The 15950-nt window shown below is 40.6% G+C and overlaps 1 protein-coding gene across 2 annotated transcripts in view; it reads left to right on the plus strand.

Annotated features, from left to right (window-relative positions):
• LOC124793277 overlaps positions 1-10464 on the plus strand; it is a 90655-nt gene extending 80191 nt beyond the window's left edge. For both annotated transcript variants that reach the window (XM_047258007.1, XM_047258008.1), the window contains one exon: positions 8227-10464. In XM_047258007.1, the coding sequence (XP_047113963.1) occupies positions 8227-8343 (117 nt within the window). In that variant the 3' untranslated portion in view covers positions 8344-10464. The remainder of the gene's footprint in view (positions 1-8226) is intronic.
• Positions 10465-15950: the final 5486 nt, after the last annotated feature.

Genomic DNA, 15950 nt, shown 5'->3' on the forward strand with positions numbered 1-15950 from the left:
GACCAAAGGATTTGATTTTCTACTTCTAAAATATTTTTGAGCCTTCTTTTATTCTGGAATATCTGGCTAATCAGATTCTATGTCCGGATCCTCATTGTCACCGATTTGTATTTCTGGTTCTGGTTGTACTTGGACACAGAATGTCTCTTTGCAGTAGGTCCTGATGTTTTTGAAGAGAGAACTTTTTTGTTGTCTGGCCATCCCTGCTGGAATTACTGCATCAGAAAACCCTCCACGTCCATTTTCTTTGGGACAGGTGCAGTGCATGAAGTTTTGCTAAGTACACTACCCTATTAGCTAAAGATAAACTGAAACTGAATTTAATTAGTTGTGTGAGGTGCTTTATTATTATTACTTTTCTTAGAGAGACTTAGCCACTTCACGGTATTCATGGCAACTTCACATTTTACATTTCTAGCAGCAACAGCACAGTTAATGTGTGTTGCAGGTGTAGATTTTGTTGCCACAGTAATGTCAGCTGTCATTTGGTGTTTATAAGGCTGCCAGCTGCAAATTGGTAACTTTCATAGACATTGACAACTGTCATGTAGAAAGGGACCACTTGTCTTCTTTGGTATTATTATACTCACAAAATGTTGTTTAATGCAAAACTAATCTGAGCTTCTTAAAATCTCTGTAAAATTTAGTAGATATTATTTCATGAAGCACTCCTTACACAGCTGAGAGATTTAGAAAAGGGGCCTCTTGTTGGGCCAACATTATTTTCCCATAATGACAAGAGGTCTGTTTTCAGAACATACTTTTAGTGATATTATTGACTCCTGTTAGATTCAAACAACTTTCAAATAAATATGAACATGTGCACACTGAATTAAATTATTAAAATATATAAAAAGTGAAGGTATGTGTGTTAAACATTTTTGCTTGTACTGAAAATTTTACTTCTCCAACAAGAGGTCCTTCCGCTATCTGTGTTTCATATACACAAGATGTAACAATAGTGGTGTGGGCAAAATTTTAGTGTGTTTTTGTGCGATAAATATGTCAAAAGTGCACTGTTTTCCCACAAGGGTCCATCACTAATTTGACACTAGTGGTCTAACAACGTTCATAACATAGTAGTTTGAACACCATCTCTGAACATGACTAGTGTCAAAACCTTCATAAACTCCTAGTGGAGAAATGATACACCTGTGACATTTTTGTTGCCTAAAAAAAGTTTACCTTCTGAAAAAGTCTAAAATTTTATTTATATATATATATATATATATATATATATATATATATATATATATATATATATATATATAAACAAAGATGAGGTGACTTACCGAACAAAAACGCTGGCAGGTCGATAGACACACAAACAAACACAAACATACACACAAAATTCAAGCTTTCGCAACAAATTGTTGCCTCATCAGGAAAGAGGGAAGGAGAGGGGAAGACGAAAGGAAGTGGGTTTTAAAGGAGAGGGTAAGGAGTCATTCCAATCCCGGGAGCGGAAAGACTTACCTTAGGGGGAAAAAAGGACAGGTATACACTCGCACACACGCACATATCCATCCACACATACAGACACAAGCAGACATATTTAAAAACAAAGAGTCTGCTTGTGTCTGTATGTGTGGATGGATATGTGCGTGTGTGCGAGTGTATACCTGTCCTTTTTTCCCCCTAAGGTAAGTCTTTCCGCTCCCGGGATTGGAATGACTCCTTACCCTCTCCTTTAAAACCCACTTCCTTTCGTCTTCCCCTCTCCTTCCCTCTTTCCTGATGAGGCAACAATTTGTTGCGAAAGCTTGAATTTTGTGTGTATGTTTGTGTTTGTTTGTGTGTCTATCGACCTGCCAGCGTTTTTGTTCGGTAAGTCACCTCATCTTTGTTTTTATATATAATTTTTCCCACGTGGAATGTTTCCTTCCATTATATATATATATATATATATATATATATATATATATATATATATATATATATATATATATATATATATATAATAGAGGGAAACATTCCACGTAGGAAAAATATATCTAAAAACAAAGATGATGTGACTTACCAAATGAAAGTGCTGTCAGGTCGATAGAAACACAAACAGACACATACATACACACAAAATTCAAGCTTTCGCAACAAACTGTTGCCTCATCAGGAAAGAGGGAAGGAGAGGGAAAGACGAAAGGAAGTGGGTTTTAAGCGAGAGTCATTCCAATCCCGGGAGCGGAAAGACTTACCTTAGGGGGAAAAAAGGACGGGCGCACACACACACACACACACACACACACACACACACACACACACACACACACACACACACACACGTGTGTGTGTGTGTGTGTGTGTGTGTGTGTGTGTGTGTGTGTGTGTGTGTGTGTGTTTTCGCTGCATACATCACTTCCTGTGGAAGGAACCACTCTGGGGGTAAGAACCATCTACATCTCAAAGGGAGGATGAGTGGACATGAAAACAAAGGGTGGCTTACAATGTGCAAACAGCCACATTAAAATTCATCCAGTATTGAACAATGAGAGCACGTGATGAGTTGCAACAAACTTCACACATAATTTCAAACTTTCAGACTTTTCTTTGCTTACAACACTAAATGATGAAAGGAAAAATGACTTCTTTACTATTAATTCTGTTAATGCCACACTTCGGAGGCAATATCTGCTTATACCACTGGATGTACCGGCAAAATTACACTGAGGTGACAGAAGTCGTGGGATAGCAACATGAACATGCACACACACAGATAGTGGTAGCATCGTGTACACTAGGTATACAGGGGCAGTACACTGGTGGAGCTCTCATTTGTACTCATGTCATCCATGTGAACAGGTTTCTGATGACATTATGGCCACATGATGTAAATTAAGAGACTTTGATATGGAATGGTAGTTGGAGCTAGATGCTAGAGACATAGTTTGGGAATTCAGTATTCTGAGATCCTCAGTGTCAAGATGGTGCCAAGACTACCAAATTTCAGGCCTTGCCTCTTGCCACAGGCAACACAGTGGCTAATTGTTTTCACTTAACGACGAAGAGCAGCGGCATTCACGTAGAGCTGACAGTACTAACAGACAACCAGCACAGTACGAAATAACACAGGTATCAATGAGGGAAGTATGCAGACATATCCGTTAGGAAAGTGTGGCAAAATTTGGCATTAATGGGCTATGGCAGTAGGTGTCCTACAATATTACCTTCGCTAACAGTACAACATTACCCACAGTGCATCTCCTGGGCTCATGACCATATCAGTTGGATCCTAAATTACTGGAAAACTGTGGCCTGGTAAGATGAGTCCCGATTTCAGTTGATAAAAGCTAACAGTAGTTAAAGTATGGCACAGACCCCACAAAGTTAGGGACCCAAGTTGTCAAAAAAAAGTACTGTGCAAGCTGGTGGTCGCTCGATAATGGTGTGGGCTGTGTTTACATGGAAAGGCCTGGGTCCTGGATATGTTAGAGTACTTGGAGGCCACTTACTCGTTCATTGCCTTCATGTTCCCAAACAGTGGAATTTTTATGGTTGACAGTGCACCATGTCATGAGGCACAATTGTTTGTGACTGGTTTGAAGAACATTCTGGGCAATTTTAGTGAATGGTTTGGCCACCCATGTTGCTTGACATGAATTCCACTGAACAATTATGGGGCATAATGAAGAGGTTAGTTCATGCACAAAATCCTACACTGGAAGCACTTTCACAGTTATGGATGGCTACAGAGGCAGCAGGGCTCAGTATTTCTGCAGGGGACTTGCAATGATTTGTTGAGTCCATACTTTGCTGAGTTTCTGCACGCTGTTGGGCAAAAGGTGGTCTGACATCGTATTATGAGGTATCCAGTGACTTTTGTCACCTCTGTCTGTGTCATTGTATGACACATAATTCAGGAGATATGATGTCATAAATGTGGTGTTGCCTGAAAATGAAACTGCAGCACAAATTTTGATAGAGATAGAGGTGAAATACGTGCATAAAGATATGTGAACTATAAGTTTATAAGCTACTACAGCCATTGCCATGCCGAATAAAATAACTTTGAATATTAGGCCATGTTACAAAATGTTAAAGCAACTAAACTTTCAAAGTTTCAGCAGACTCGGAGCGGTCCTGTTCAAGGTGGCTAACTGCTAGCTACTGGTGAATACACTCCCTTACATACTGTCTATTTCGGTTATTTGGTGGCTACCAGCTTGATGCATGTTGGATGTCATTGGACAATTTGAAGAAAGATTGTTATGTAGAGCATGCTTGTATGATAGGTTATTGCCTGAGCTTCTTTGGTGACTGATTGGAAGGCAAATATAGTAGGTAATTGGCAGATAACAGCTTATTGGCAGGCTATTGCCTGTGTCACTCTAGTAATTGATGCTAGACAAATCCTAATGGTGATTGTTTGGCAGTAGCAAATCAGCAGCATGTGTCCAAGGGTTAGTGCTTTCCTGCAGTGAAGCATTAAAGCCTCAAGGCAGTTCTCTCATGGCCACTGTAAACCTGAGTCGAGTGGTGGTGGTAGTGCTGCTGGTGGGCAAACACACATGGTCTGCCAGGCTGGAGGCACTGGCAGCCAGCCCATGGGCAACTTGTAGCCATCCTCCCTGTTCTTGGTGTTACAGTGTTTGATTATTTCAATAGCCTCTCATTTTCCACTACTGTTGAGCGAGCACGCAAGGTCCTTGAGAATTGATAGAATGGCCTCATTCTTGGTAGTGTGCATGCTACAGCTGACTTTTTGTTTTGTCCCAGCAGTAGGTAACATTCATGCTCAGTTTTAGGAGTGCAAATAGGTTTTCCAGTTTCACTGACACAGACTTCACTGCATTCACACCCAAATTCTTGGATGTCTGCAGTGTGGAAAGCATCCACAAGATTCTTAGGGGGCTTCAACAGATCTCTCATCTTGTGGCCACTTTGGAATATGGGTTTAACTTCTCCATGATGGAGAACCTTGCCTACACGGTCACTGACACCTCTCATAGAAGGTATGAGGGCAATAAGGTAACAAGACAACAGGAAGAGTTTCTTCTGTATCTTAGGCAACTATATCTGCTGTATCTCATAGCTCATTACAGGTCTCTGACATACATTTGTATGGAATGTTGTCTGGAGCTCACTCAATTTATGTTGTATATGGTTAGTGTCGCTAATCTGGTAGCTTGGGCTGTAAGCATACATAGCACAGTGTTATTTTGTGCTGGATGGTGATGCAAATCCGCATGCAGGTAGCCATTGGCATGCATCAGTTTCCCTTGGAACTTATTTCCTATTTTGCTGCTAGATTTTCTGCACATCTCCACATCCACTAAAGGAATCACTCTGTTTTTTCACATTTCTATTGTGAACTGCATGTTCTTACATAGCTGTTGGGGTTATCATCAAATCAGGGTACTTCTGCTTCCCCCTGTGACCATACGATGAATGTACTGTCCATGTACCTCAGGCAACAGCATGGGCACAATGGATTTAGAGCAGCTTCCATGAATACGTCAGTTGATACAGATGAAAGGGGGACACCCATTACCATTCTGTCTGATCATTAAATTTTAACTGCCAACTAAACTATGGTGATAAAAAGCACAACTGGACAAGCTCACAGATGTCTGATGATATTTACTCCTGTAGGATGTTGACAGTTTCAGCTAAATGCACATTGGTAAACAACAGTTTTATGTCAAAGCTGACTGCAAGATGGGTAGCTAGAACTTGCTGTTCACATATAAGCTGGATGAAATGCATCCTTAACAAGACTCCCTGTGGCTAACCAGACTGCATGATTGTGAACCTTTGATACTCCATATATTCTGTGTGGCACTGGAAGCATTTAAACTTTTCTGTGATGCTCCAGCACATACTAACAGAGGATATTGTACAAGGAATTGAAGTGTCGCTCTAGAAACTGCCCCAAGTAGAAGCAGAGAAGATCCAACAAGAAACAGTTAGAATCCTGCAGCATACATAGTCTCTGAAGCAGAAAGTCACACTAAGTGGACAAAGGCAATACTGCAGTAGTATTGGACATAACACTATATGAAGCCAAAATAAATGAGTTGCTGTTTGACTCCATATACAAAGTACTTAAAACTGACTCCACAGAGAACACACTGAGGCAGGCACAAGCCCCTCTGAAGAGTTTGAGTCATTGTTGATGTAGCTTGGGGGCTCATGTCAAAAATTCCAGAGCTGCCAATAATATATGGATTGTCAAAGTGTTTCACAAGGAAAGCTGTCCTTGGAGACTGGTTGTCAATGGGATCAACTTGCCATATATTACTGCAAAAATATCTGGCCCACAAACTGAGCAGTCTAGTTGGCCACACATAGTATAAACATTTCATCCACCTTATATGGGAACAGCAAGTACTATTAATGGATCTTATGGTTAGCTTTGACATAAAATTTTTGTTTACCAATGTGCCCACAGCTGAAACAATAAACACCCTGCAGGAGCTAATCCATAAGACATCTGTGTTCTGGTGCAATTGTGTTTATCAACATATTTTAGTTGGCAGGGCAAATTTTATGAGACAAACAGAATGTAAAGGGCTTCCCCTCTCACCTGTAGCAGCCAACATATTCATGGAAGCTTTCGAATGGCTAAATTCCGTGTCACTGCACCTACACTCCTAGCATAATTTCGTAGAAGGCACATTCATCATGTGACTGCTTGAGGAAACAGAACTATGTAGATTTCATGAGCACCTCAACATCTTATATAAGAACAGACATTTCACTCTACAAATGGAAAACAACTGAGTGGTTCCTTTTCTGGATGTGGAGGTGTACAGAACACCTAGCAGTAAACTAAGATGGTCTACAGGAATCGTCGAGGACAGATGAATACTGTGCTATGTACGCTGACAGCCCAAGCTCACTGGATTAGTGATGTTAACCATGTAGACAAGGTTCTACATTGCAGAGGAATTAAACCCATATTCCACAGTGGCCCACAAGATCAAAGATCTGTTGAGGCTCACTTACGATCCTGTGGATGCTCTCCATACTGAGAGACTCTATGAACATTGGTGTGATTGTGGTGAAGTCTACATTGGTCAAACCAGAAGATCCATTAGCATTTGAATGTAGGAGCATGAATGTTACATATGACTGGGAAAGAATAAAAAGTTGGCTGTTCTATCAGTTTCCAAGAACTGTGTGAACTTGCTCAGCAGCCTTGAATGTAGCAGCAGAAAATAAGAGGGTGTTGAAATAATCAGATACTCCAACAACATGAACAGGAAGGATGGCTAAAAGCCACCTATGGCATGGCTGCCAATGGTTCCAGCCTGGTGGACCATTTATTTTCACCAGCCAGCAGCATTTAACAGCACAAACAATGGCCCTGAGAGAGGGGCTGTGTGGTCTTGATACTTTGCTGTGGGAAAAAATTACTCCCTGGACACAAGCTGCTGATTTGCTATTGCCTATCAATCGGAGAGTTGTCTAAATCACTTACTAAGTAGCATCATACCGCTATGTGACATTGGCAGCAGCCATGTAACCAAAATAGAATTCATAGAAGTGAAGACATTCACCAGTATCCAGCAGTGAACTGCCATGAAGAGGGCTGCAGATAATCAGTCAAAGCATTGGTAATTTAGTTTCTTTATTGTTTTATAGTGATGTGGCCTAATAGCTAAAATTATTTTATTCAAAGTGTGTGAAATATATTAAATATATGTGAACTACAGGACACGTTCAGATGCAGACAGCCATGATAAAAAGCTCCTGCTAAACCCATGGATACTTTGTATATATTACATACTGTCTGAAAAGAAATACTGTGGAAGTAACAACCAGCAACCTCCTATTAGGGTGAGGTGATAATGTGAAGAGAAAAGGGGAAGGGATGAGATGGGCATAGATAATTGGAGGAAGAAATGGATGGAGAGAGGGAGAGGAGGAAATAGAGAAAGGGAAGATGAAGAGATACAGGGAAGAGGTAGGAGCAAGTGGACAGAGAGAAGGGGCAGGGACACTTGGACGGAAATGAGTGGGTGGGTGGTGGAGGAGGGGGACTAATAGAACTAGAATAAATATGTACTTGGGTATTGTTGAGTACTCATTTTTTATATAAAAAGTCGTTTGTGGCTCCAGAAATATTTCATTATACGCTTAGGAAATGAACTACCCTTATGTTCAAAGTGCTCCACTTAAGTTATCTATGGAATTATTGAAGGCATTTAATTTAGTTTAAACATATACTTGATATACTACTAAAATACAGTTGAAATGGCTAATGACAAATTTGTTTCTGTTCAGATTCTGATGTCTCTAAGACGCAATGATGTGACATCTCGACTAGTTCGTCGCAAAACTACAATGATTGATAGAAGAAGCAGCAACAGACGTGTCCCTGATGATGAAGAAAAACCTTAATTTTTAACGGGCAGACTGTGTTTTCCTTTATTGAATCTCTTCTGTACTGTTGTATGAATTCAGAGTTAGTATTATGACTTTGTGCACCTAAAATAAAATAAACTAATTTTTTGGGGGGTTCAGTTGTTCTTACACAGTTCTTGTAGAGCCTTATGAACATACATGAATGTGAAACCTGAATTTTGTACATAAGTGCTGAATCCAATTAAAAACAAAGAAAATTTTTGTAAGATTAGATTAGTAGGATGTTTGTACACTTTCAATAGAATTTCCTTTAAAATATTTGAAAAAATTATCATTGTGTCTTCTAAAAGTTGGTGGGTTAATTCAGTATACAATCCAGTTCTCAAGTCAAAGTATATAAGTATTATGTCATTTACATACATAGCAAACCACACTGAACAAGTATTATGTAGTAGTTGTGATAGTGCATAGTAAAAATGCACTGGTTAGAAAAATATCAAAGAGGAATTAATGAGTACAATAAACTCTGAATATCTGACAGGCTAAATTATTTGAAAACAAAAGGAATAAATCAGTGAATGTGAAGGACACTGTGATGGAACTGTTATTTGGAACATCCCAAATAATACATTAGACAGTAAAAAATTGTGTTGAAATGTTAACAGAACAGATTAGCTAAACTGATTATAATTAGAAAGTGTCACTAGCATGAAGTTTATAAGTGAGTGTACTGTATTTAAAAAGACAAAGGACTACTGGAATGATTATGCTGACAAACTCTCCAAGGCAAAATCAAAATGGTATTCAGTCAAAAGCTGTTCCTTTTTACAGCATAAAGTTATGCATGTAATTGATAGTGGAAATAAAATGTGTGAAATGTTAGATAATGTATCGGTGCATTCTTCTGAGACATTAAACTAGTCAAAGAAATATATTAAAATATTCTTAACTTGTATCAGAAACTGCTCGTGTGTGCTGTATTTATTACTGACACACAGTGATTATCACCTCATTCAAATAGAGTGTTATACTTTTCCGTGGTAATTTAGGACTTGTATTCTGATAGAAAGAAAGTCGGCTGCTTACCTTGCTCAGATAGTCAGAAATTGTATGTACAGAAATTGTATTTGTGTTATATTAGTGAAAGTTAGACTATTAATTACAAGTGCAAGTGTGTCACAAAATGGACCATTATATGGTACATTGATTTATTCTGAAAGCTTGGATTTGCAAATAGCAATATGCTATTGCAGTACCTGTGTTAACATGACTTACAATGTAATGCACGTTCAAAGGAGCAGACACTGCAGCAACTACAGCTGTTATGAAAACTGTGATCAGCTGTATAATGAAATGTGGTTGCCTATGTGGCTATCAGCGCACGATTCACAGCCAAACCCAAACTGCCATATGTCATCAACTGTGCGTCTACAACCTATACTCATACATCCATTATGTACATTCTCGTACTCCATTTGAACAGGCCTTGAAAGGTCCAATGGTACTGACCAGCCGCCATGTCATCCTCAGCCTACATGCGTCACTGGATGCGGATATGGAGGGGCACGCAGCCAGTACACTGCTCTCCCAGTTGTATGTCAGTTTCAGACCAGACCGCTACTTCTCAATCAAGTAGCTCCTCAGTTTGCCTCAAAAGGGTAGAGTGCACCCCACTTGCCAAAAGCACTCGGCAGACTAGATGGTGACTTATCCAAGCAAGCCCAAGTAGCCCAGCTCGACAGCACTTAAATCCGGTGACCTGACAGGAACTGGTGTTACACATGCGGCAAGGCCATTGGCGCATTCTCATACAGGCACGATAATTTTACTTCAGTCACTTGCCTGATGTTGGCAGATAAATACAACATTGCAGTGCCTGTGTTAATCCAAATCACAATGTAAAGTTCCTTTGTACATTCAGGCACATCCAAAGGAACTTTACTTTGTAATTCAGATTAACGCAGGCACTCCAATATCATATTTATCTGCTGACAGTGGGCAAGCAACATTAAAGTAAATTTGTCTTTCCTGTATGGAAATATACATAATGGATGTAAGAGTACAGGTTGTAGACGTAGGGTTGATGACAGGGAAGTGTGGGTCTGGCTGTAGGCTGTGCTTGGATAGCCAAGTAGTAAAGTGACAGCCTGTGAAAAGCACAAATTTTCATTTTCATCAGTCCATTATACTGCTGATGGTAGTCCATATATGAAACTGTGAATACATTTCATTTAGATAGTAAAGTATGCTTTTAAATTTATTTTTTCTGTTCATACCCATTTTGTGCCTTATAAATGTTGTAATACTTGTGAAAGCATTTCACACCTGAGAGTACTACCTGACTCCGAATATCACGAACAGATAAGGCTGTGAAGTATCCTAAAAATAATAATACTATTGGGTGGTTACATAAACTTGATTACAAGCCCAGAAAACTGAATATTAGATTGCACCAAGAAAGATTGAGAAGTGTCAGCATAAAAGCTGCACTTAATTTTTGTTTTGTATTCACATGCATAACAACCAATGAAAACCTAATTCCTGTTGGTATCCCAAAACCACTGACATTTAAATACATTGACATGCAAGCTTGAAGAATCAGGCTTGAAGACTGTTACCAATGAGTTGAAAATAAAAGAAAGTGAGAGACTGATCACTCGAACCAAAGTGTTTAATAACTTAGCTATAGCAATATGACAGCAATGACATAACATAAATGTAAGTGCAATGATAGAACATTCAGGACAATGAAGTAGAGCGTCACTAATCTCCCATATCCTCACCACCTGGTCAATTTCCAGTAGGCTAAGCAGCTGGCTTAATAACATCCCTTAAATCTGTGGCTACGAGGATGACAGACGTTGGTAGCCAATCTTAACCTATTTGTAATTATTTTAATCTTACCCAGTCCTAGATGAGGCAAGGAAAGACGTCTTCCTATAGAAGTGCAATATTTCCAATCCAGACCTTTAGTGGTTTGCCAGTTTTAGTGTGTTGGTGGATCAATAAGTTCTCTTCACTCCAGAGCTTCCAGAAGTCCTCAGATGTCTCAAGCTTAAATTTCCTTACCAAGACTGTTGCTTTTGGTAGCCCAAGGTCCATGGATAATGTGGTAAGTCTTCCTCCAACGAGAAAGTGAGCTAGGGAACACTCTTGTCCTCAGTTTGTGTGACAAGTGTAGTACGAAGGGTGACTTCTGTGTTCACAAATATGGTTTGTAAGTCTTAACTCATTCATGCTACAGCACCCTAGCCCTAGCCATAGCCCTAGCATTTTATCGGGGCATTGTCTACTTGAGCCTAACATACATTCCCACCATCCTCCCTACCAAGACATTATGATGATATAAATTTCCATGTGATACTCCATTGTGTGACAAACAGGCATGTCTTGTCAGCAGAGATAGTGGTCCATATTTCTGTTATCTCTAAGTTGGCTACATAAAAATTTGGGTGGTATTACTGTAAATAGTGATGCCATTCCAACATATAAACCTTGGACGGTCTCATAAACATTGGTGTGTTTTTGAGTTGTTAGCTGGTTCCAAATGAATAGCTCTAGTTGCAGCACAAGTGGTTAATAGAATGTAATACTTATAGTGATGCCTGCTTTTGAGTATAGGGGCCCAATGAAGAAATTCTGGAAACTTCAGTCAGCTTGTCTGGTTTCACTAAGCTTCTAATGGTGCTTCTCTCTGTTGTCCAACAATAGTATGAGGAGTTTTACAGGCAAAACAACTATGTTGGATCATTTTGATCACATTATGGGCTTGTAGTATCCAAAAGGACATTATTAGTCGTGAAACAAACACTCGTAGTTCAAGATGGTGTAGATTGAGATGTATGTACATGATCAGAAGTCTGAAGAAGTGATGGTTTCCTTATAGAATAAGGGGATGCCATTCTTAGAGACTTTGTCATGTTGCTCGCGACCTCTAAAATGTAATAGGCCACTATCTAAATATGGGTAGCAGCATTTTATCTTTAATGTGCTAGGAAGCGATAGGACTTTGCTTAAAGTGATGATTTCTCATGACAAGTATTGCTGCACGGTCTTAATCCAACAAAAACTAGCCTGTGCTATTTCCTCTGCAGTGAACTCTTCGCAAGTGTCTGTTTTCTGAAGTTCTCCTTTGAAGCAGAGAAGGTAAGCAATGGTTTGTAATAGTTTCCAGTAAGAGCTGAATCTATTAACGTTCATAAGTGGTTGTGGAGTCTGAATGAGAAAAGCCTGAGGAGGTCTCTGTAACTTCCGATAATGTTCTAGGTGCAACACATGTGTGATAATTGCTCGGCCATAAATTAGGAGTTTGTGATAGCCATGGTCGTCCATTTCACCATACGTCCAATATTCACAACGTCTGAGGTGTCGATCCTCTCGAAACTAAATCCGCAAGGGTTTCTTTGCTGGATAGTGTCTACTCAGGTAGTGTGGCGAGTGTTTGCAGTTCTGTGACTCTGTGCAAGCAAATGTTTTCCAAGTGGCAGGATCATACTTTATCCACCCACGTGTTACGACACAGTCACAATGTCGCTCTGTTTAGATTAGAGGTTATGACCTTATGATAGTAATGTAGTAGCCTCGTCCCCATCAATGCTGCTAACAGTCCTAGCCGAGGAAGTGTTATTTTCTTCACGGGCACTAATCTACTCTTACTACACATTAGTTTGGAATTTCATCGGCGGAAATAAAATATATGACAGCACTATATACTGTCTCAGATGAATCACAAGAAACATGAATACAGGAGCTCTCGATCTGACAGTTGCAGCCACCTTGGAAGAATGTTAGAAAGCTCAGGAAGGTTTGTCATCTAAGTGCGACATCTGATAGGTAGGTTGTGAGGCAGGGCTTTGTGGTAACCTAGCCTGAGCAACAAAGTGTCTTCAAACAGAATTTTTCCTACGATTTTGGATAGTGGTGTTACTAATCCCAGAGGGTCAAAAAGACCTGCTGTTGCTCTTAGTAAATTTCCTTTTGTTGCAGCCGTCTCTGAAAGTTTTTCAGTGACTTCTTGCTGACTCACTGAGACTTTATCTTCTTCCGAATTTCATATCATCCCTAGAACTGAGACTTTCGTTTGGCTCTCTCCTCCTTCCACCTTAAATCCAATGCGAAGTCTGCTACTGTTGTCACAAATCGAAACATTACAGTTACACTGCTCACCTATGTACTGAACACCTCGTAACAGTGAAAATAGTGCACGAAAGCAAGAAGTGGATAATTGCGTAGTTATACGCGCATTACTCGCACGACATTGAACGACATTTCAGATCAGAGACGTTGTCGACTATGCCAATAACAAACTTAGTGATAGCAGTAACATAAATGCTAGGTCAGTATATGGCACTCTGATAAAACAAATGACGCTGGGTACAAAGTACAGGAGGTGCTAAATGAACACAGCCTCTACATCGCCAACAATCCGAATCGGCCACCCACCTAATAGCGCCGTCGGGAGCCAGCAGCAGGGTTGACATAACAATTGAAATTGCAGATGCCATTTATAACGTGGTGGGATGTCATGGATGGTGCTACTCACATATACTGAGATACACTCACCTACACAGGACAGACATCAGAGATTGTTATTTCATAAGGCGGACTGGGCAAAACTAAGACAAATGACTGAACCCTCCCCCTACATGCAGTTGAGGGGTCACTGGATTATTAAGTGCAAGTTTTGGCTGACTTACTACAAAAAGCACAAAGGGTTGCAGTTCCGACCGGATACACAGGACGCAAGCTAAACATACCATGGACTAGAAGATAAACAAGGTTGTGCAAAGGAGCAAGGAACAAACGGAAATGGTATCAAAGAGCGACAAACAGCAAGGGACAGAGATGTGAAGCTCACACAGTTCAGGAAAGCAGAACAACGCTACAAACAATAGTCACAAAAAACACGACAAGAACATTGGAACACGCACGTGCAGAAACAGCTCCAAACCAACATTTGGCGCGACGCTGGGGGGGGATCCTTCAAAATACAAGCGGAGCATCTGAAGACGCCACTTGCCTTAACAACGATGAGACGAGATGACGGTACCGTAAGAGGGATGGAGATGTTCTGCGGAATTCCTACTGAACAAACCCCTTCCAGATGACGAGCAATGGCCGGAAGAACAGATTCATACTTGACAGCGAATCTTAATGAACTGTTGCTATGAAAATGGTGCCGTCATTATTCCCTTTGCATGTGAGGAGGTCGCGCTTGCGATAGCCAAACTAAAAAACAAAAAAAGCCGCCGGGCCAGATGGTATCCACTCCGAGACACTGGCAACTGTCGTTCCACAGATTGTTCCATATCTGACGGATCTAGTCAACGAAGCGCTACGGTTGGGATGGGTACCTGCGGCCTGGAAAACAGCAAATGCCGACATAATTTTAAAAAAATCAGAGGAAAAGAATCCCTCAGATCCAAAAACGTATAGGCCTGTATGGTTAATGAAAACCTTAGCCGAGTTCCAGGAGCGACTTTGTGTTATCGCTTGCAATCGCACAGGGAGCTCCTTGGCCCTAGTCCACACCAATTGGGCTTCAGGGCGGGAAATTGTGTAGACGAGACACGAAATAAGGTACTACCCACAGTTAATAACACATGAAGCAAATACTCAGTTGCTATTCTTCTACATTTTGGGTGTATTTGATAATCTCTGGTGGCTCTCAATGTTTGATGCAGGTACCTTAAGGCCCTCTACGATAGACTTTCGAACCACTGTAGAAACAGGGTGTTAGAATGCCGCGCGGGAAGTCAGAAATTGATTATAAGAATCACCAGAGGTTGCCCGCAAGGATCAATGTGCGGCCTTGTCTTCTGAGATATTGCCCTTGAACCCCCGATGCATCAAATGGATGTGGATAACCATGCGAACGGGGCGATAGCATACACAGTTGACCTCCTGATGGTGGTCTCCGCGGACTCAAGAGCGCAACTCGACCACCGGTCAACACAGCTGCTCACAAGCATCAGCCAGTGACGCAAACATAGTAAACTTCAGAGGGCTCTACACAAAACAGTTTTATACGACTCAAAGGAACACTACAAAGCAATCGAACCATAAAACTACTCGACATTAGCGTACGCAGATATCTTTGTGTCCAATTTGACGAGCGACTGTCCTTTGACGAACACATCTACATCTATCTGCATCTACATGGATACTCTGCAAATCACGTTTAAGTGCCTGGCAGAGAGTTCACCGAACCACCTTCACAATTCTCTATTATTCCAATCTCGTATAGCGCGCAGAAAGAATGAACACCTATATCTTTCCGTACGAGCTCTGATTTCCCTTATTTTATCTTGGTGATCGTTCCTCCCTATGTAGATCGGTGTCAACAAAATATTTCCGCATTCGGAGGAGAAAGTTGGTGATTGGAATTTCGTAAGGAGATTCTGTCGCAGCGAAAAACACCTTTCTTTTAATGACGTCCAGCTCAAATCCTGTATCATTTCTGTGACACTCTCTCCCATATTTCACGATAATACAAAACGTGCTGTGCTGCCTTTCTCTGACCTTTTCCGATGTCACCAATAGGGAGAACCACACCAGACACCGACTTGGTGCGACAATGACATGATACAGGCAATAAGAGACAAAGGCGACTGAGAGATAATAAATAAAATCGCTGATGATGT

Source organism: Schistocerca piceifrons, chromosome 1 (genome assembly GCF_021461385.2).
Source record: "Schistocerca piceifrons isolate TAMUIC-IGC-003096 chromosome 1, iqSchPice1.1, whole genome shotgun sequence".
Classification (NCBI taxonomy): domain Eukaryota; kingdom Metazoa; phylum Arthropoda; class Insecta; order Orthoptera; family Acrididae; genus Schistocerca; species Schistocerca piceifrons.